Source organism: Lepidochelys olivacea (assembly GCF_965140295.1).
Source record: "Lepidochelys olivacea isolate rLepOli2 genome assembly, chromosome: 3".
Taxonomy (NCBI): domain Eukaryota; kingdom Metazoa; phylum Chordata; order Testudines; family Cheloniidae; genus Lepidochelys; species Lepidochelys olivacea.
The window spans coordinates 80,810,527-80,834,203 of NC_140413.1; the positions used below are offsets into that span (position 1 = coordinate 80,810,527).

At 39.9% G+C, this 23,677-nt stretch overlaps 1 protein-coding gene across 3 annotated transcripts in view; it reads right to left on the minus strand.

Annotated features, from left to right (window-relative positions):
• Nucleotides 1–23,677, minus strand: part of HACE1 (HECT domain and ankyrin repeat containing E3 ubiquitin protein ligase 1) — a 91,621-nt gene that overhangs the window by 57,091 nt on the left and 10,853 nt on the right. For all 3 annotated transcript variants that reach the window (XM_084624590.1, XM_084624589.1, XM_084624591.1), the window contains exons 4-10: nucleotides 20,524–20,628; nucleotides 17,532–17,607; nucleotides 16,499–16,630; nucleotides 15,366–15,448; nucleotides 12,506–12,602; nucleotides 8,906–9,007; nucleotides 5,917–6,023 (exon numbers count right to left, since the gene is read on the minus strand). In XM_084624590.1, the coding sequence (XP_084480716.1) occupies nucleotides 5,917–6,023; nucleotides 8,906–9,007; nucleotides 12,506–12,602; nucleotides 15,366–15,448; nucleotides 16,499–16,630; nucleotides 17,532–17,607; nucleotides 20,524–20,628 (702 nt within the window). The remainder of the gene's footprint in view (nucleotides 1–5,916; nucleotides 6,024–8,905; nucleotides 9,008–12,505; nucleotides 12,603–15,365; nucleotides 15,449–16,498; nucleotides 16,631–17,531; nucleotides 17,608–20,523; nucleotides 20,629–23,677) is intronic.

A 23,677-nucleotide genomic window follows, 5' to 3' on the forward strand; every position in this document is an offset into this window, starting at 1 on the left:
TTAGACCAATCTGCTTATGGGCCAGGATGATAGAAATCACACTGCTTCCACAAAAAAAAAGTTGTGATGAACAGCATGCTAGCTATTATTTTGCCCCATATGTAATATATGTAATAATACTCAAAAAAGTCACTAAATAAATAAAAAGTTTAATACCTGTGTGACTACTTTGGCCAGAACTTCAACTGTAGACCAGTATCCCTGCACCATCAGTGTAATTATTAATATATAATCTAGATATCAGTGAATTCATTCAACACCACAGACTCAATCATGTTCAGATTGCTTTCTGTTAACAAGTTTTACAACCAAGCTTCAAGAATTTTTCAAGCCTGGTAAAAAGGATGCTTGTCCTCTATGAAAAATCTGAAGACACCATAACAGTTTTAAACAACTTCAAGGAGTTAAACTTAGCATTCAACATATTAAAATACAGGTGTTGAGTGCCAACTCTGACTTTAAATACAATAAATCAGTGGTTCTCAACCAAGGGTCTAGGGCGAAGCAGGTTTCAGGGAGTCCGCAAAGCAGGGTCGACATTACACTTGCTAGGGCCCAGGGCAGAAAGCCAATGCCCCACCACATGGGGCTGAAGCTCATGGCCCCGAGCCCTGCCAACGAGCCCTGAGCAACTTAGCTTCATGGGGGCCCAAGCAACTGCCCTGCTTGCTACCCCCAACACTGGCCCTGGCTTTTATATGCAGAAAAACAGTTGTGGCACAAGTGGGCCATGGAATTTTTTTCGCATGTTGGGGAGGGCCTCAGAAAGAAAAAGGTTGACAACCCCTGCAATAAATTATACCCTCTAATTTTTGAGATGCATGTGGTGACATAGCTATAAAAAGCCATATACCTACTATCTTGAAGGGTGTTGTGATAGTGCCCTGACTAGGTTACTGAACCAGTGAATATTAATGTTATAGCATAGGTTGTTCCAATCTATGCAGCATACCAAATAACAATCATGCCCCAACAGTATTATAATATTCCTTAAAGAAGATTTGTCAGTGAGGAAGCAGCCTAGATCTGCTGCAATGGCCTATACATAGTATATAAACACTTGGTATTAAAATGTCGTATTAGCCAGTTTTCAGTATTTCTTAAAACATGGTTTGCGTGTCCGTCGCAGAAGGTAGCATAACCATTTTTAAATAATAACCTAAACCAGACCAAACCACATATAAAATTGGATCAAGCAACATTAGAGTGCCAACAGCATATGAAGCACTGTACTAAACAAAGCACTTCTTCTGATTTTGATTGGGTCTGAAAGAGTTCATCCTCTAAAAAAGGAAACAAAGAAGGGGGGAAACTACATTTTTTTAAAAAAGACTGCCTTTTTTAAATAAAAGGTACTACTAAAATATTTGAGTATTTAAATTAACACCTTTTTGGAAAAGTGATATGTTGAGTTCACATCTTTCCTGCTGTTGTTTGATCTTTGACCAGGGAGCTTTTTTGTAAGCCAAGATTAACAAAAAACAGTATTACAATGTGACAGAAAAGGCTGCATTTTCCCTGGTTAAATTTTAAAAAAGGAAAAAGAAAAACAAATGTACAGGTTCAAAATCGTGGTCACCTAAGGCCTTGGTCATAGCCACACATTTATCATTTTGGAGATTCTTATCTAGCCACCACCAAAGTTTCTGAACACAAGATTTTTTAATTTAGATATGAGACAAACTTAATCCATCCATGTGGATCAGCCTAACGGCAATGCTTTCCACATTAGAATTTGGTTCCAATCTTTTGCTTCCCAGGCTGAGAATGCTTCACAAGTATACGACCAGCCCAAAAGAAGAAATAAGCTAACATTTTCCCTAAACTAGTATTAATTAATCCTGGATTGAGTTCCATCCAGTCCTCTTCTGCAAATAGTATCCCACCACATCTGCTATATATGTTTCAGAAAAGCTATACTAGACATGCTGAGTATTAAAAAGAGATACTACTTGCATCGCTCCACCTGCAAAACTAGCTTCCCTTAGTTACAAAGGTTAACTATACAAGCATCAGCATGCATTGTCTAGGTACTCATGACCCCCAACACTAATACCTGACTACCTCATAATTTATTTGAAACACTTCCGTGCGTGGAGAGGTATTATGCCCATTTTACATATGGGGAACTGAGGCATAGAGATTCAACTGTGACCTTAGGCAAATCACCTAAAGCTTGTGGCAGGGAACTAAACCCAGGATCTCTCAAGTACCATTTCTTCACCTGCACGATGCTGGTAACAAAATAACCGCTATAAAACCTTGCTGAAGTATAGAGATGGCTTGCAATGTAGGAAGTGGGAATAACCAACAAAGTTTTTTTGAAAATCTGAAAGTATTTTGCCAAATTTTTTCATTATACCCCTTGAGATATAAAATATTAAGATTTTTTTTTTAAACTACTCCACATTGCATATACAAAAATGTCACTCCATTTCTGTTAGCTGACTCCTATAGGTTGCTTTCATGTTTCAGCAGGATTATGTGCCGTTTGTGACACTACCATCTTACACGGTGGTACATTTGTTGTGACTCTATGAATTTAGAGACCTAAAACAATGCATTGCAAAAATGTATACATTTAATCTGGTGTTCAACTCAAAAGTCTACAGGTCTTTTAAAACAAGAACAAAAAAAACCAAAAAAACAAAAAGTGAGCTTAACTTTGTATGCAATACATAAAATTAAAATGGCATTAAACCAATGCACTTTAATGTTGTTTAACTTGCGATGAATTAATATATTTTTTAAATATACCTTTAATGTTTTTCTAGTGAAGTAGATCCATGTCAAAAGGAGAAGGCAACAAATGAGTTTGTGGAAGAATCTGAAGTTCTAGACATAGTAGGAAGCTCTGACCTGCTACCTACAAATTGGATCCATACTCGACAATGCTGGTAAAACAAATTTAGTTGGGAGTGGAAGGGGACCTATTTGATCCCCTGTTGATTGAAAGGACAAGCTGCCAACTTCCCTCAAACTGTTCATGAGCATTGCCCAAATAAGTCCTTTCCTTTCCTTGATACAGAGAATCTATCCAATTAATACCCTCTCTCTAAATCACTCCTTTTCCAGAAAGGTTTCAAGAAGGTTTTAATGAGGCAATTCCACTCTGGAGTTATCTTATTTCAGTTAGCCCTTTCAGAGAAAGTCTCACTCACTTCTCTAGCAAGGGACAAGAGAGTCTGTGCCAATCCATTACTACTGAAAGCAATGAAATCTGGTAAACTTTCCTGTAAAAAGTAAGAGGTGTTTTATGCCAACAACAAGATCGCGTGAAGTAACAAAGAAGGTCAGTGCAAGACAGAGTTAGCAAGTAGCTTACAAGGTCTGAGGTAAAACCTATATCCCACCACACACTGTACAGCAATGAAAGATGTAGAACACCAGAGGAAGAATGGACTGAGGTGGAGAAAGGTGCAGAAAAGATATTGCCAATGGCAGGAGCTGCTTCTCGGAAGTGCTCCTAATAGCAAATTCAAAGAAAGAACCAGCTTCTTCTGGGTGTCAGCAGACATATCCAGAGGCAAGATCCTACCAGGACATTTTAGTAGGCTTACAAAGAAAAATCTTCTTTAAATGGAGTTCTCTAACGTACAGGGAGCCAGCATAATAATTTGACACTAGAGAAGTGAGTACACTTGTATGCAAGACTACCGACATCCACTTTCTGCACATTAGTCTGAAGAATTGGGACATAAGATACTTATACGGGTGTTATTAAAGGAGCGAGAGGAGGTGAGGGAATGGATGAGGATGGCAACAAACGAAGTTGAGGCAGTGGCATAATAGCCATACAGGATCAGACATGAGGCCCATGTAGACCAAGATCCAGCCTGCAATAGCAACATGATTCAGATGCTTCAGAGGAATACTTAAGACAATGCTGTCAAACAGCAGAAGCCTGATTTGTGGAGTAGCTAGATGCGAGAAGAGAATTCAACTTAAGGAAAATGCTAGTGTTAGACAGCAGAAGCAAAATGAAGCATGGGAGATAGGAGTACCTTGTATGTGAGGATACTCTTGCCTTGCAGAAGCACCTATGTTAGGGCAACATTTAGCTGAAGGAACATGAAGCAACAAGTTATAGCTAAACTGTATCAAAATGGTAGACATGGCCTGTAACGTTACACCCAATATTCTTCATAGAAATATTGTTATGATATGAATATAGCATAACAAAGATATGTTTTATGTAAGAGGAGTCATGTGAGATTAATGGATAGGTTATGATTTACTGAATGTGATTATCCAGTGCATATGCAGGTATCATTTCTGTACCTAAAGTTAGGAATATGGACTATGTAACTATTACAACTGGGTGTTTTTGGAAGACACCCACCATACAACAGGCCATCACATTTGATGGTCCATTAGGCAGAAACAACAAGACTGAAGATACTAATCTCTCTCCTTCCTGAGAAGCATCCTGAGACGTAGCTGTGACGCTACCAGGCCAGGTGGCCTTGTCACTTGATACTAAACATTATCTTGGACCTGTAACTTTCCACTAAAAGAAGGGGGGTGAGGGGGTCTGTCAAGTTGGAAAACAAAAAAAAGAGTCCAGCCTTATGTAAATATTATTGAAGGGTGGGGAGGAGGGCAAATGGGACTCTACTCCATTGCCTGCCTGCCCAAGAAGAAAGACAGCTAAAAGACACCTGAAGGGATGGCAAGGGGGGAGTCCAGACTGAGACAGTGATCCAGTCTGAAAAGAGGTATAACTGGAACTCTAAGCTACAGAAACTTTGCAACCTGCCTAAAACAACATTTAGAGTAAGAAATTACATTTTGTTACCTGTTTCTTGAGTGTATTAAGCTTAGCTTGCGTATTTTGTTTTATTTGCTTTGTTCTGTTTATCTCTTATACTCACTTAAAATCCGCCTTTTAGGGTTAATAAATTTGTTTTGTTTATTATTAAACTCAGCTTGTGCAATTTCTAACTGGGAGGGACAGGGGGCAAGAAGTTGTGCATCTCTCTCTTCACATTGAGGTAGAGGGTGAATTTTTATGAGTTTGCATTGTACAGATCCTTGTATACAATGCAAGACAGTATTATTTTGGGGTTATTTCCGAAAAGGGGTGTACACGTGAGTGCTTGGTGAATCCTCTCACACAGAGCTGACTTTGGTCTGTGTCTGCAGCTGGGTGTGGCCCTACGTGTGTGTGTGGAGCCCAGAGAGCTGAATTCAGCAAAACAGAGAGAGGGAATCCAGGCTAGTGGAGCAGGAGGCGGGGCTTAATACATCAGATGGCATCCCAAAGGGGGTCTAACCCATCACACAGTCATTAAGGATTCTAAAGAGTTGAGTATTATCAACATAGGTACATAAAAATCTTAAAATTAAAAAGGTACAAATGAGATGACTAGGGAATAGGCAGCAGGAAAGGGCCAGGAGATTATGTGTCTTTCACAGCTCGGCAGACAGCTTGTTGAATTTGGATGATCTTGACACACCAAACAAAACGCATTAGCCCATAATAAACCCATCCTAAAGATCTACTTACCTTAAATCTCAAAGAATGACTATGGACCCCATGCTTTGCAGCTTACTACCTGACCCTAATCTGCCTTTTCAAGTGAAAAGAGGTGGCAGAAAACTCCACTAGATCCTAGATCCGTCACTACAGAGCCCCCAAAATCATAATGCCTACCTGATCTCCACTTAAAAAAAAAATGCACTGTTTCTTTTAAAGAGCCTTTTAAAGAGATTCGTTTAAAATGCAAAATGAAAGCCCCACTAGGATGGTCTTTCTTCAAATGTTTCTACCAAGTATGACTGATATTTGTCTTCATGCCAGTCGGGCAAGAAATCAAATGAAAATAAATATTCTGTTCTTGATATAACAAGTGGAACTAAGTATCTTTAAGCATATTTTTCATTACTGACCTACTTGCATATTTTGACACTTACCTAAGTAGTTTGTGACCATTTGTTGTAGCAACTTCAGCAAGGCTTGTTAGGATCTTAAGGTACTGGCTTTCACTCTGCTGGGATAAGTGTTCTAGAACTTGCCGTAACTGGATATGGTAAAATAAAGTAGATAACATGTTCTATTACAGATTAATCCAAAATAGAACATATAGCTAGGTGAGGCAGGAAACCCATAGAAACGGTAATATGTATGTGCCCAACCATTTCATAATTAGCACCTAATACTCAAAAAGATCTTTTAAACTGAAAATTTATTCAAAAATTTATTTTAGAAGTTGGTTTTTGTATTATAGGACTTGAGAATATAGCATGAATAAATGCTCTGAAAGTACTAATAAAAAAATCATCATTATGCAAAGTGTCATTTTTTTTTTGGTATGAAAATCCATCAAGTACATTTTAGAATTTATGAACATGTAAGAAGGCAAATTCAAGATCAGCACAAGCTTCATCACTCTGCCGATACGACTAAGTTTCTTGATTTGTTCCTTTGCTGCCCAATAATGTTACATTGATAGCCTGGCTGATCCCTAACTTTCACTACCTCCATTCTTATTCAAATAGTGATGAGCTCCAAAGTCCAAATTGTGCTAACCACCAGTTCTTTAAATTCATTCTCTCCTCTTCCTTGCTAAACAACTTTACTTCTCCCAAGCAGACTTATCTTGCCAACAACCAGAATCTCTTCTCTACCTTCAGTTCCTCCTTTCACCCCTCATCTGCACCCTTCACTGTCCAGGACCTTAGAGAATTTTTGTGACTGGGAAAACTTTCAACTCTTCTATCTGTGCTCTTCACTACATCCTTTCATGCCTGCTGTCATCCCTTGTTACTTTTCCTATTCCCTTCTCTTCATGCATATTTTTGCATCCATCCCCCCAAAAAGCCTGTTCCTCAAGCAAACTAAAAAAACCTTCAGCCCTGCTGAGCTCACTTTCAACCCCCTTCTTTTCATACACACCCCAGCTGCAGCTTCTTGTCTTAATGCACACCAGGGAATTTCTGGTAACCATTCAAATGAACAGTGGGTCAGACCTACCCTCCCGCAGGGAGTCTTTGGCACACTACAGTCTTCCGTCAGTTTCCAGTCCTAGCCAGCTTTCTTGCATGATGTGGTAGCTGCCAGCCTACTGTCATGCCAGGTCAGCATCCAGTTGAGCTGTGCTTCTTCCTTCCAACTCCTCCTTCCAGCCTGACACCCAGGCTGACTGGGGTCACTGAAGCTTAACAACACCTTCCTAACGCATATGGGGTTTGTATACCCCATCACAGCTACTTTATTCTCAGGACCCAACTTTGGGGTGGGTTGGGTCACTGACCCTGGCGCCTTGCTGAGAGGGGCACTTTCAAAGCAGGATGTCCTGTCCCTCCTCCCCCTGGCTGCTCTGTGGCCATCTGCAGCTGCTGCTTCTCCTGCCTCTACCTCAGCTTGGAGCTGCCCCGGCCAAGCTGCTCCTGAGAACCTCCTGTCTGCTGTGCAGAGCACAGGTGGACGGCCGATGTTGGGGTGTTCCCATCTTCCCGCCGTGTACCTACTCTCCATTGAGCTGGGGGGGAGGGGCAGAAGTCTGTGCTGCTACCAATTTCACAACCTGAAGAACATGTCAGTGACTGTGAAATAAGCCCTTCCCAGTGAAATCTGATCTCCCTGAAATTAGCTGGACTGCAGAGGGACAGGACTTGTCTTTCCCCTGCACAGCTGTTACCAGAGGGAGATCAGTCCTACCCCCACAGCACCCTCACTTCTGCGCTACAGCAGCCCCAGAGCTGGGCTGGGGGCTGCCTCCCCCCAGCAGCTCCTACCCATGCTCGGGTGGGCCCGGGCTGGGGGCTGCCACCACCCCCCCCGCAGCCCCTGTCCAAGCTCAGGGTGCCCTGCCCAGACTTGGGGCTGCCACCCCCCAGAGCTGCTCCTGCCAGGGCTGTAGGCAAACAGGCTTCAGCCGGAACTCGGGGCTCCTGACCCTGCAACTCTTGCCCAGGCTCAGGGTTGCCGACCCCCCACCCATCCCCCTCAGCTCCTGTCCGGGCTCAGGGACTTGGGCTGGGGGCTGCCACCTCTTGCTGCTCCAACTGGAACTAAGGGCTTTCACCCCCCATAGCTCCTGCCTGAGCTCCAGGCTTCCGCCCCCTCTGCCTGTGAAATTGACCAAACTGAACTGTGAATTTGGTAGGGCCCTAGTCATGAGTTCTGTGCTTAAAGAGACAGCTCACTGTCTCTCTCTCATACACACACTCTCCCCCCAACACATACTTGTATTACTGTTGTTGTTACTTCTTGGTACTTCCTCTCAAAATGCACAATGCATATATATTCTCTGTAACTTTATTCTTTCAAAGTTAGTTAAGGATTACAGTACTGTTATTTTACTTTATTGGTCTGCACATTTCATAATTTTATTTCTCTTTTATGTTTAAAATTCTTTGAGTAGTGAGTTCTAAAATGCCTGGCTGGAGTAATTATCATTACTACCTTTATTACCATATTGTGCTTTGTAATTCATTATTTAAAGTGGTACAACCAAATAATAGTATCCTTCTAGAATGTAAATTAGGTTTGTATTCACTTTAGCAGAGCCAGTTTAAAAAATATTAGCTAAACACATAACTTTAGACACTGTGCACATGGAGGTCACTTATTTTTAGTTATATCTGTAAAATAACTTAAAATTTGTATGCAAATAAATGCAGTTCCAAGTATGGTACTCATAGCAAGGATGGAGTCAAATGCTAGTGAGTCACGTACATGATTGTGATCAGTAAACAAATTCCAAAATAAATTAGGAAAATTCCTATTCTTAATAAAAGAGAAGAATCCTTAATCACATATGTTAAAATTAAATAAATACATTTTTAATGGAGTGAAAAACAATGGACTAAAATACAGTAGATAATGGCACTAAGAGTGTGTTAGAGAAAGTAAGGAGAGAGAGACTGATGTAGACACAGCATAGAAAATATGTATTACCATGTTTTCCCGTAGCTCTTCATTCTGTGTCATTTGAATAATTGCCTGGAAGAGTCTAGGATGATGCTGTATTAAAACTTCACAAGTCTCTCCATACCCACCCTGTAAGACAGCATTTTTAAAGCAAGAAACTATTATAAAACAATTTTAAGAACAAGTGCTATATACATCCTTACAGACAGGCAATCCATCCTCAGGGACCAATACTAAAGAGCAAATGCAAAAGACTCAAAGTCCTCATCTCAAAGTAAAGACTTGAAAGTTAAATAAAAAGTGAGCTTCAGGTGTTGAGTGGATTTTTTGTTAATACAGATAAATGAACATTCATGTGTCAAGCATTAGTAGTCTCAGTTTCTCTTCTCAAGGTAATCAATTTCATCTTTGAAAAACTACAATAACTTTACATTCCAGCAGCCATTTTAACTGATAATTAAGAAGAATGCTGAAAACAACAGAGTTATACATAAATCATATTAGCTCCTGCTTTCACATTTGGTGGGTATTGCTATTCTAGCTTGTTGCACCCAGAAAACTACTTCCCCAAAACAGGATTAAGATGTCTTAGTTAAAGATTCCCAAATCCCAAGCTCAATTTTTTTTTTATCTTATAGATCCCGGCAATAGGATAATCCCATAAACAATGTATAACTTTTTAAATTAAAATGAACAAGACAAGAAAATTGAAGTATTATGACTAGATATGCGCCCAAGACACAAGGTTTAAAAATGAACTTCCCAAAAGCTTCCCAAAATCTGGAGTTCTGAATTGTATCACATCACTAATTTTGTTTCAGGAAATCTACCCTAGATGACTTTTTGGATTTCCGTACCAGTCAACAGCACTTATGCTTCAGTTATATTTAACAGTATTAGAATATTAATATAGGTCTTTATAACACTCAGTTTCCTCAACAGTATCACACCAGCACAATCTTCAAGGTCCTGTGTCACAAACATCTTTACAGACAAAGCTCACTAGCCAGGACTCCTTTAAGCACCAGTAAATGACACTTTAGAAGTCGGCCAAGTATAATCCTCCAGAACTAAGCACTTGCACAAACACATCCCAAGTTTCTGTAAGCCCACAGAGGACAGTACTTCAGGTATCCAACTAGAGTCATGCCAGAATATGCTGACTGATGAAGAAAATATACAAAAGTAAGCAGCTACACATATTAGAGGAATCCCCAGCTTGCTTTCCTTTCACAGCTCACTCAGCACAGAACTGAATCCAGGCAGAGTTTAGCTGGCTGACTATTAGAGTCTAAAAACTAGTCTCAGTTCTGCCATCTGATTTCTCAGATGTGGGGGGGAGGGGGGGAGGGAAGAGAAGAAGAATATATTCAAAATTAAATGCACCAAAGGATCAGTAACCACTCCCTTCTCATCACAAATGAGTTGAGCTACCAACGCAGAACTATTAAGAGTGAGCAATAAAAATCAGTAGTGATTAGGAAATATAGTTTTGATAACTATATAAGAAAGCCACATGCTAAGGATGGCCTAGCGTGCTATTTAAAAGGATATAAAGTATGAGTGAGTTAAAAAAGAATTGGGTAAGTTCATGGAGGATAGGTGGCTATTACCCAAGATGGTCAGGGATGCAACCCCAGACTCTGGGTGTCCCTAAGCCTCTGACTGCCAGATGCTGGGACTGGATGGCAGGGGACAGATCATTCAATAATTGTTCTGTTCATTCCTTCCGAAGTGTCTGGCATTTACCACTGTCAGAAGACAGGATACAAGACTAGATGGGCCATCGCCATTTTTATAAAGCCTCTAACTATTCTCTTCAGTACTGTCCTAGAGGCAGCAACATCCTTAATACTCTTTCCTATCTCTAGGATTCCAATGTATCATTTACCCACTTTCTAACTTACACTGTATAGATTCCACCTACTTTTCTGGCAACTAACCAGCTATTTGTTTAATTTTTCTAATTAATGTCAAAATTTTCCACTTACAGAGAATCTTGCATATGCTAAATGGTGTCACATGAGTTCTTCCAGTCTGATCTCATGTTTGATAAACTAAAAGACACTTTACAGGTTAAACCTGATTTGGAATTATACTAAGGTATGTTACTCCCTAAGGTTTTTGTAGAACCAAAAGAAATGCTAGCAAAAATGTAGACCAGGGATTGGCAACCTTTGGCACGCAGCCCGTTAGGGAAAGCCGCTGGTGGGCTGGGACAGTTTGTTTACCTGCAGCCTGCAGGTTCGGCCGATCGTAGCTCCCACTGGTTCACTGTGGTTCACCGTCCCAGGCCAATAGGGGCTGCGGGAAGGGCAGCCAGCATATCCCATTGGCCTGGGACAGTGAACTGCTGCCAGTGGGAGCTGCGATCAGCCAAACCTGTAGAAGCTGTAGGTAAACAAGCCATCCCTGCCCACCAGCGGCTTTCCCTGGCAGGCCACATGCCAAAGGTTGCCAATCCCTGATGTAGACTGAGGGAAAGCAGCGTACTGGAGCTGAGGGAACTGTGCCCAAAGTGATAGTAATTAAAGCCCGTAGACTTATTAGATACAAAGGTGATTCTAAAAGTGCTACGAATTGAGCAAGACATTTTACAGATTAATCTATTAAACACCTCGTTCAGAATCATCCCTCTTTAAAAGATTCCAGAAGCATGAATAGCAGAATTGCTGCCAAACACATGTAGACATTCTTTAACTGTAAGTGACCAGGCATGAATCTGTCTGTGCAGTCTTCAGAAGGTAGAAGGCAATAAGAGAGCTTGCCTAACTTTTAAAGATGACTTGGAAATAGTGTATTTAATATCCTGAATCTTGACCCTTTGTCTTGCCAGACAAAAAGAAACAGGTCACTGGAGTTACAAGATACTCACTAACGTACATTCTATAAAACCTCGTAGACTTCTGACAAAACTAGATTTTGTTTTGCATGGCAGCTGAAAATGTGTAGGAACAGGAAGTCATAACATCCTCATCCTTTTTAAAATAGAGGCCTGGATGTAGAGATTGCAATACCTTTGGAAAAACTGAAGGCTCAGCAGCAAAATCTTCATCTCCTTGAAAAGTTAACATCTGAAGTAATAAGTTATTCTTACGTAGAGGCCTTCGGCACTTAGCTGTTATAGCAGTTTACACATGAACACCTAAAAGAGAATGTATTACCCCAAGATGATATAATTATGGTCTGAATAAATGTGGCCTTTAAGAAGAGACTAACTGAATGGCTGTCTGTTTACTTCTTTTAAGACCCTAACCTTGTGAGCAGCTATTTTGTGACAGAAGCATCAATCTTCTATATGCCTACCCTAATAAGAAGGTAATCTTGGTTGATCTAGATTATAGCAAGAATATACATTCTTCCTAATTACTCAGGAGAAGAAAAATAAAACATTTTCTAATGGAATTAATAGACAAAAAATAGCATATGTTGTGCTATTCTGAACTAATCCAAGAAATCAAACCAAAAGAGTCAGGTGGAACTGCTTCACTGTAACTCCTCAAAAGAGGTCTCTGACCTCTAGGGATGAAGTCCTTGTTTTCAGATAGCAGAAACAAAGGAGGAGAAAAAAAATCATTCCATATCAATTGTACACAAAACACTGGTTAATGTAAAGCACATGTATACCTGTACACAGAGATCCAGTGGTGTAACTCCATTTTTGTCTGGTAAGTATTTGGCTCCTCTCATCAAAAGGATTTGTGCGGTGTCTCTTTGACCATGGCTGCATGAAACACACAAGGTTTACCAAAACGTATTTAGCCCCTGAGTGGTACATGTGTCTACATTAAATAGCTAATTAACAGTGCAATAGGTGTTCCTCCAAAACTTTGATTCCCAGCCCAATACAAACTAGAGACCAAATGCATAAAGTTACATTACAGAAATCCATAAGCAGAAGCACAGCATGGAAGATGACACCTCTTCTGGTCCCTCTGACATACTGCTAAGTGGCTGTTCTCCAGCCTGCTTCAAAGGTATATTACTGGCCTGGCCTGGAATTTTTTGCCTATTCATGCAGGAACAGTCTGACCACAAGTAGCCCCTAGGCCCATTTGATGGTTCCTGAGTTTAATACAGTGCACAAGGAAAAATATAGGCATTTTTAATGATACTTTTACATTGGAAAAGTGTACTTCGAGAAGATGAGATATTATGATTCTTTCCAGATGCCTAGTAAGCTTTCATCCAATAAATTTTAAATAAAAGAATCACTTACATAATTTGTTTCTAACTAACCATGTTCTTACAATAGACTGTAAGGGTAGGAAAACAGAAGTTATCCGTTATTAAAAACTCTTGCCAAATACAGCAATGTTAAATATACTATATTTGCATTAGTGGTGTTTGAAAGATAGAACAGACCTATTCTGTCATCTAGTACATCATCCTGACAGTGCAATAACATGGTGTATGCGTGTGGTTTTTTTACAATAAGTTTTTAGTGTCTAACCTAGATAAAAGTATTCAGAGTGATGGGCTTTACTACTTCCCTTGGGAGACTATTTCACAGTCTAATACATCTCATTGTCAAAGCTCTGGGTCAAGGAAACAATATAACTACTTTATGTAACATATAATCAGCTATTTTCTCGCAGCCAGTGGTGGCGCATTAAAGACCAAAAAGCGATAAGTATGCCACACACCCCATACAGTTGCACTTAAGAAAATTAATTTTCCAAGTAAATTTTAAAGGAGAAAGGAAAAATTAGATATAAGTGCTTCTATAGTCACCAGAATACTATAATAGGATGTTATATTATATTGGTGTTAGCCTTTATGACTGCTCACTTTTTAGGCATATATCATCCATTACAGTAGTTTTTAATTCAGAATGGGTGAAATTCAGCCCTCCAGGAAGACCTGGCACAAAGACTTCTACACCAATCAAGGACTGTCTTTACTCTCTGCAAATGAAGCAGTTGCACAGAAGAGGATTACTTGGTTGACTACTACTCAAAACCAATTGGCCTAAAACCATGCATAAGAGCTTCCATTACTACTCCAGCTACAGAGGCTCTATGCTGCATTCTAATGCCCTAACCCTATAACAGCCCTTAAACATCTCCTACAAAGCCCAAGTAATGTGGCTTTAAGTGTATTACATGAATTTCATTTTGCAAATAATTAGTCTTAACCCCTGTATGCCCTTAAACATAGAAAATATTTAGCAGTCTTATTGGGGATATACACAATATTACAATGCAAATGGAATACAGAATTAGCATTTCAGGGTTCTCCCCTTAAATTTACCTGAACCAGGCAGAATAAACCAGGTTTATTCTCAACCAAGGATTTTTCATTGTTAGAAGTTACCATTGTACCCACCACACACTCCTTTCTTTTCTGAAAGGTTTAAATGCCTCTAATCTGGAGCAACTCAGCTGCTTCTTCTAATATCAATACCAGTCCCTAAATTGAATGCCAGAAGACATTCAATTAGCTAGCCACTATTTATTCTCTCCTTCCCCTCTCCCCAACTGTCAGCATATGTCTGACCTCCAGCAGACCAGTCTCCCACAATCTAGCTCTTAGCAGGCCAATGGGTCAGCTCATTTCTCACTTTGTTTACATTTATAATTTCACCACAGGTGAACTATTTAACCTGTAATCAAAGCACCAGGATTACAGAATTGTAGATGTCCTAACAAACAGCTGAAAGGATCCAATTAGAATAAGAAGCTATTGGAAATTGAATTAATCAATGTAGAAAACAAAATTTCACTCAAATACAAAGTCTTTAGGACATGATGTGTATTTTATGACAGATTAGTTTAGATAGCTGATTCACTTTATGTTGGTTAGTTTATAACGGCATGATTTATAAAGGCGTATTTGACCATATTATAGGTTAGCATCCATTACAGCAATGACTCCAAACCATTTCCATTATAATCCACCTTTTTCACATGTTCAATTTGCAACCCCCTGAAATTTTTTTTTTTAAATGTACAACTGTTTTAAAAACAGAACTGGAACACAATTAGTCTTCCAATGAAGTCTTAAACTTGCCACAGATATAACCTTCCTGGAAGTGTAGTACCATTGATTGTCTGAATTTTTTTTCCATAGTGTTGTTTGAGAATTGTATACAAAGAATAAATTGTATACCTAGAATATTGACCCAGCATACAAAGCTGGTTAAATACTGGTTATTTTAACAGCTTCCTTATTTTAAATCTAAAATTATGATTCATTAGTTTATTAGGGTATACCCTGGTACAGGTGTAGAAAGGTGCTTATTAGCCTGCAATATTGACAGACATGTATCTTATACACATGTGCATGTCTGAAAATGTTGACAAAATATTCAAATACTATACCATACAGCATTCCAGCAAGAGGGAGAGCTTAGACGAAATACATTCTTCGTTTTTGTATTTCCTGATTTGAGTTCTTTGCTATGGATTGAATTAGTGTAGTTTTGTGTATTTAAAAATTAAAATTTTAAATTTTGTACAGTATTAGGAAGTCAAACATACCATACCTGCAAGCAAAATAGAGTGGAGTTGCTCCTGACACGTTTGGCCTGTTAATATCTGCACCACTGTCTAATAAACACTGCACTGTCTTTTGGGTAAAGGAAAAAAGTAGTGTCAGAACCAGAAATTAACAAAGATATCACTTGGCTTGAAACTTAGTTTTATGCATCTCTCTTCAGTTATACGAGTACATTTAATTTCCAGTAATACATCTCAAAAGCAAGATACCTAAAAATTAGGAAAAGGATTATGACAGTTACACCCTGAAATGCTTTCGCATTCTCTAGTCTCTATTTCTAGGACTTGGCTTTTTAATTAAAATGCCTTTTATAGGACTTGGCCATTCTGTAAGACCTCTGAAATCAGATTCCCCCCCACAAAAAGCTTATATTGACGTTTAAATATTTATCAGTAAATTGAGGTTAAAAAAGATATTGCCTTTTTGAAAAATATATTAAGAGGAAATTCTAAGTAAAAACAAACACTGTAAAGTATGAAAATGCTGAGCTAAGGTACCTAAACAACTTCAACTCCATCCCATCCACATGAGGTAGATGTGTCTATAATTATCAGTCTGATTACTAGCTGATGTCTTGAACCTTGTAACCCTTGACAGCTGGTCTTCAGGAGCCCTTTCTGGTGGTTCACAGAGTAACTTTCTGACCGCAGCAGAATGGAGAATTGGGTTGGGAAATAGTCCAGAGACCATTTCTTACTCAAAGTGGTCTATATCATTGGATAACAGGATCACTGTTCCATATGATCTTAAAAAAAAATTTATTTTAAAGGTCCAAATCTGCAAAATCTATTCTGCATGTATATGCTTAATCCTAATGCAAAATCAGTCCCCAAAAGTACAAACACTTAACTGTATCTGATTAAAAGTTGTCATATACGCTTTTCTGTATGTAGTCATTCTGACAAACATGGCTCAAAATACTACACATTATAGTGAGTAATGCATGAACAAATATTCAAGAACATTTAACACTACACCAATATCTGCAATCAACTATGTAATAATACATTAATCAATTGTATGAACAGCTGTGGGATGTGCATTAAATTATTTAAACTCTCAAAGGAGACTGCAGGTTTTAACCATTACAGTCAGTTCAAAGGAGTTTTATGAACTTACTGTCTTGTGACCGTTCTGGCAAGCCACGTGTAGCGCTGTCTGTCCCATTGCATCTTCAACATCTACGTTATTGACATGCTGTACAAGATCATGAAGTAGTTCTGTTCGCCCATTGACAGCAAGCCAGTGAATCTAAGTAAAAAAAAATCAAATTACTAATATTCTTAGTAGTCAATACATACATATATTTCATAAACACAAGTGTACAAAACTTAAGGCTATGGGGCAAAGATTTTCATAAAAAGGATCCTAGAATTACCTGCCTAAATATGCATCTAGAAGTCTAAATCTGTGCCTGAATTCACAGCAGCTCCCTTTGAACACGAGTAGATTGCAAGAATGTGTTTAAGAAAGGATCCTCAAACACCATACCTGCTGAGGAACGTAACCAGTAGACTGAACACCCTATTGATAGGAGGTACAACCAGAGGACAGAGTTAAATTTAGATTCTTGGACTCATGAGGTGCACGAGAGGGACTGGTGCCAGCTAAGACAATCAAGAATGTTTGAGGGAGGAGCCCTCTGCTTTGATATCAGAAGTCCACATTCATTGTTCAGGTCAGCAAAACTAGTAGTTACAAACATAATACCATGTGGTGCCACAACTTTACCCTCCTTAATTTCAAGTCAAAGCAGTTTGCTACAATACCAGTTACACAAAGGAAAAAAGTTAAAATCCTGTATAAAAGTGAAATTTTGTTATGTTGCCTGCTCACTGACAAAGGAGGTAGAAAAATAAAAAAGAAGAACCTTGAGCATATAAAGTTGCATTTCTGAAAGTGTTTTATTTGAATCAAAGATTTTACTGTTTTAGAAATATTTTGATCAATTTTAATCACTGGTAAATTAACAGTTCCACAATACTTTACAATTATATATTAACGGGGACCCTTCCAGTTTTAATGATAGCCGAGCTCGTCAAACACTTATCAGGCACAAGGTACAGGTGTTTTCAGTAAAGTTAGCATATCACTGGTTTATTAATTTCAAGAGAAGCACTTCAGTAACTTAACTAAAATGGATAGCACTTACTGCAGTCAGACCTTCATTATTGCAAATATTGACATCTGCACTATATTCTAAGAGCTTGCTCATACATTTCTTCTGCCTGTAAAGGAAAGAACATATTCAGTTCCAGTCACGAAAGAAGAAAAAGGGTCTGCAGAAAACAAATATCTTCCCCATGCCCCTTTCAGACTAATTCATCACATGCATCAACTGCAGTATGTAAGTTTTCTTCATAACAGTGCACCATTAACTGATATTTAAAGACAAGCAAATGGTCACCAATGCCATAGCAGACTCACACAGCCAAGAGTTTTAGCTTACAGGAGATAGAGGGAGAATGCTGGGTTGATTAGACAGGTTTCTATGTTACAAATATCAGAATACTTAAGTGTCCTGTTCTAACACATCATTTCAAAATCCATAAAAGCATGTTGGGAGAATAGAGGCTGCCGGTGAACGAAAAATGACAGTTAAAGAGGGAGGGAGTTTGGGTGCATGAGGCGATGCAGGGCACAGGCTCTGGGAGGGAGTTTACGTGCAGGAGGGTGCTTGGGGCACAGGAAGAGGTGCGGGGTGCTCAACTCGGGTGGCTCCCTGCAAGCGGCGACCTCTCTCGGCTGCTACCAGGCAGAGGCACAGCAGGTGGCTCTGCGCGGTGCCCCCGCTCTGCCCTGAGTGCTGCTTTGCAGCTCCCATTGGCTACGAACAGCAGTCAGTGGAAGCTGTGGGGGCCATGCCTGCGGCCGAATGCAGCATGCAGAGCCTCCTGCCGCGCGTCTGCCTAGGACCCGCCCGAGGTGAGCAGCCCCCAATCCAGCACCCCACACCTCCTCCTATGCCCAAACTCCCTCCCAGAGCCCACGCTCCACACCCCCTCCCATGCCCCAACCGGCCCTGTGCCAACCAGACTATAAACCGGACTTTCAATGAAGATCAGAAATGCCGGTTTATAGAGCTTTCCATTTGGTGATGTGCCAGACAAAACAGCTTTTACTCTAAATGGAAGGAAGGACGATCCACTGACATGTCAAGCTCAGAAGACCTCAGATAAGTTCCCTGCTCCATGACACTTTACCTGTGTTACCTTAGGCAAGCTACTTAGGCCCTTTGGATATGTCAACGCAGCATGCAGCAGCACGCGCCCAAGCTCAGGTCAACCAATTCAGGCTCGCACTTCAAATAGCTGCAGGGACAGTACCTTCAAGTTGCAGCTCAGGCTGCAGCTTGGGCTATGAAGTTTATCCCCCGACCCAGGCTTCAAAGAGCAAAGCGGTCAGGGTAATAGGCACATGTCTTCTTAATTTCATGTGGACTTTTGCTTTAGTGCAAGCAAGTGTGATTGTTGACAGCAATAACCTGTTCTTTTAACAAAATAACCCAGCCCTAGAATCACTGCTAATATTGCACCTACCTTTAAAAGGGACAACTTGAAGAGTCAGATTTCCTTCTGAAAATTCTGTAACTATTACCTTTACAACCACCACTTAAGATAACTGAAAAGTATTTTCTTCATTTTTTTTCATTTCACTTTGTATACTTGACATAGCATATTTTCAGTTCCACTTCTTCACTGATGGTTAATTGCATTTCCCATCATCTTCACTATCATAACATAACTCACATATGCTGCCCTAGAGAACTTATAAGTACATTCTTTCCCAGGCCCTTGAAGAGGCTGTCTGCCAGTCACACGATAAGAAAAGCGGAAAGCGAAGAGGCATCAGGCATGCATGTACACAGAGAAAAGGGTTGGATGGGAGGCAGCGAGTCAGAGCTTTTAAGTGGCGTTATTCTCAAGATGCCCCAAAAAAACCCACACTTAACCAGCCATCAGCAGGATGGCTAGAGAAATCCACTACCAGATAAGAGGGAGCCCAGGTAGGCCAAGCCCTCTTGTCCTATTAATACCATACATGTAATACTACGCTATGTCTACACTACTAAGATAAATTGACCTATGTTAGGTCGACTTATAGTCACAGCATTAGTTACTATGGTGGCTAATGTTCACACTACCTCACTTCTGTCAGTGGTGCACATCCTCACCAGGAGCATTTCTACCAACTGAAGAGGGGCAGTGTGGGAGGACTGAGAGCCAGGCCAAACGTGTCAGGGGGGTCGAGGAGAGAAGAGATTCACACCTGGAGTCGTCAGCTGCTGTGCGCCAGAGTTCCCAGTGTGGAGCCCAGGTGACAGCCCGGTTTGGAGGGGAGACCAGGCAGCACAGGGCTCAGGAGCCACGAATCTGCTTCTTATCCATTTCACACCTCCAGCAGCCAAGAGTGACAGCCAACAGCCAACATAAGGACTGCAGTGTCAGCACATACACTGCATCTCCCTAACTATGTCAACGTAAGCCCTAAGCCTCTTGTTGAGGTGGTTGTTTTATGTCAGCAAAGCAGGGGGTTACATTGGCGGGAGGAGCATTTCAGGGTGTACACCTACACCATTTATTCAACAAAAGCTCACTTTTGTCAACAAAACTGGGTAGTGTAGACAAGGCCTGAGTCTTTTTGTCTTGCAGAAGATGTTCCTTCAGGGAACACAGTTAATTTCTTGATATCTAAATACCAATCCAAACAGTGAAACCCCTTCAACTTCGTCTTCCAGATCCTGAATAATCCAATCCATGCTTTACACCTTTAATGTATTTACCTTGTTCATTGTCAAGTGTTGTATTACATACAATTACAATATTGCAATAAGAGTTTTATTATTATTAGTCACTAAATAAAATCTCTCCAACTATCAAACTGATGATTAGCAAAAATGCTTAAATGGTCATAGAAGTTTATGTTTCTTGCTTGGTTGTATTTAGATAGATCAATATTCTAAAATTAAAAAATTAAATATCCTACAAATTCATGGTTCACATTCTGGTTTTACTTATATTTTCGAAAGTGCAAAACATAATTTAACCAGTATGCAAACCAAAATTATAAAACATTCTTAAAACAGGTCTATAATCTGTGTTAAGTAAAATCAGCATGCTTTGAGAAGGTAATAGTTTTCTTACCCATTTCTAGCTGCCAAATGAAGGGGTGTACATCCCGAAATATCCTGGTAGTTAGGATTTGCTCCCTTTTTTAACAGCAGAACTAGACATTCAACTGATCCACAGCTTGGATGGAGGTATGGAAAGAAAGAAAGGAAATGGCAAAATCAGTAAAATGAAAATTTAATGGTAAACCATAGCAAGAATCTTTGAGAGAGTCAAATTCTACACTGATGTACACTATCATGCAACTTCAATAACTTCCACAGGTTGAAGCCAACACAAAATTTGGCTTTAATGTCACTAGGTTTTTTACAACTTGAAAACTTAGTTACTTTAAAAAAAAAAAAAAAAAAAGGACACTCCACTGGAGTGAGAACTGATAATACAACATTTGGTTAACATTACAGGGAAAGAGTTAATTGACTCAAGACCAAATCGCAGAAGCATGTGCAAGGAAACCTCAAAGATATCGGATTTGCACACCCTTGGCATTATGTTTATGTTTCCCCTCAACTAATGTCCTTTCGCAGTATTGGACTGGCCAAACCTCTAACTTACTTTAATTACAACACTACTTGTTAAAAAATATATGCTAAAAAAGTTTAGTTTTCAGAAGAAGGTAGATACTCAAATATAAGCATAGCAAAAAGAAAAAACAAAGACTGAGGGTTACATGATACATCCAAATATCTGAGTCTGCCATAGTTTTGTTACATAACTGCTTTCTCTTTATTTTCTGTTTGCAACTTAATTGGTCATTATTCATAGAATATCAGGGTTGGAAGGGACCTCAGGAGGTCATCTAGTCCAACCCCCTGCTCAAAGCAGGACCAATCCCCAACTAAATCATCCCAGCCAGGGCTTTGTCAAGCCTGACCTTAAAAATATCTAAGGAAGGAGATTCCACCACCACCTCCCTAGGTAACCCATTCCAGTGCTTCACCACCCTCCTAGTGAAACGGTGTTTCCTAATATCCAACTTAAATCTCCCCCACTGCAACTTGAGACCATTGCTTCTTGTTCTGTCATCTGCTACCATTGAGAACAGTCTAGATCCATTCTCCTTGGAACCCCCTTTCAGGTAGTTGAAAGCAGCTATCAAATCCCCCCTCATTCTTCTCTTCTGCAGACTAAATAATCCCAGTTCCCTCAGCCTCTCCTCATAAATCATGTGCTCCAGCCCCCTAATCATTTTTGATGCCCTCAGCTGGACTCTTCCCAATTTGTCCACATCCTTCTTGTGGTGTGGGGCCCAAAATTGGACACAGTACTCCAGATGTGGCCTCACCAGTGTCAAATAGAGGGGAACGATCACGTCCCTTGATCTGCTGGCAATGCTCCTACTTATACAGCCCAAAATGCCGTTAGCCTTCTTGGCAACAAGGGCACAATGTTGACTCATATCCAGCTTCTCATCCACTGTAACCCCTAGGTCCTTTTCTGCAGAACTGCTGCGTAGCCACTCAGTCCCTAGTCTGTAGCAGTGCATGGGATTCCTCCGTCCTAAGTACAGGACTCTGCACTTGTCCTTGTTGAACCTCATCAGATTTCTTTTGGCCCAATCCTCTAATTTGTCTAGGGCCCTCTGTATCCCTATCCCTACCCTCCAGTGTATCTACCACTCCTCCCAGTTTAGTGTCATCCGCAAATTTGCTGAGGGTGCAATCCATGCCGTCCTCCAGCTCATTAATGAAGATATTGAACAAAACTGGCCGTAGGACCAACCCTTGGGGCACTCCACTTGATACCATCTGCCAACTAGACATGGAGCCATTGATCACTACCCGTTGAGCCCGATGATCTAGCCAGCTTTCTACCCACCTTATAGTCCATTCATCCAGCCCAAACTACTCTAACTTGTTGGCAAGAATACTGTGGGAGACCAGATCAAAAGCTTTGCTGAAGTCAAGGAATAACACATCCACGGCTTTCTCCTCATCCACAGTGCCAGTTATTTCATCATAGAAGGCAATTAGGCTAGTTAGGGATAACCTGCCCTTGGTGAATCCATGCTGACTGTTCCTGATCACTTTCCTCTCCTTGCAAGTTGGGGCTGTCAAGCGATTAAAAAAAATTAATCGCATTATTAAACAGCAGAATACCATTTAAATATTTCTGATTTTTTCTACATTTTCAAACATATTTATTTCAGTTACACAGAATACAGAGTGTACAGTGCTCACTATGTTTATTTTTTATCACAAATATTTGAACTGTAAAAAATAGTACATTTCAAGTATATTTCAGTATATTTCACCTAATACAAGTACTGTAGTGCAATCTCTATATAATGAAAGTTGAACTTACAAATGTAGAATTATGTACAAAAAATAACTGCATTCAAAAATAGAACAATGTAAAACTTTAGAGCCTTCAAGTCCACTCAGTCCTACTTCAGCCAATAATTCAGTCAAACAAGTTTGGTTACAGTTTGCAGGAGATAAACGCTGCCCACATCTTGTTTACAATGTCACCTGAAAGTGAGAACAGGTATTTGCATGGCACTGTTATAGCCAGCATCGCAAGATATTTACGTGCCAGATGCACTAAAGATTCAAAATGCCCCTTCATGCTTCAACCACCATTCCAGAATATGAGTCCATGCTGATGACGGGTTCTGCTCGATAACGATCCAAAGCAGAGCGGACTAATGCATGTCCATTTTCATCATCTGAGTCCGATGCCACCAGAAGATAGATTTTCCTTTCTTGGTGGTTCGGGTTCTGTAGTTTCCACATCGGAGTGTTGCTCTTTTAAGACATCTGAAACCATTCTCCACACCTCATCCCAGTCAGATTTTGGATGGAACTTCAGATTCTTAAACCTTGGGCTGAGTGTGTGACAGGTTTGGCATAGCAATTGGCTGAACAAGAAGTAGAAATGAGTGGACTTGTAGGCTCTAAAGTTTTACAGTGTTTTGTTTTTGAGTGCAGTTAAGTAACAACAAAAAATATCTACATTTGTAAGTTACATTTTCACAGTAAAGAGATTACATTATAGTATTTGTATGAGATGAATTAAAAACACGTTCTTTATCATTTTTACAATGAAAATATTTGTAATCAAAAATAATGTAAAGTGAGCTCTGTACACTTTGTATTCTGTGTTGTAACAAATCAATATATTCGAAAATGTAGGAAAAAACCAAAAATATTTAATAAATTTCCATTGG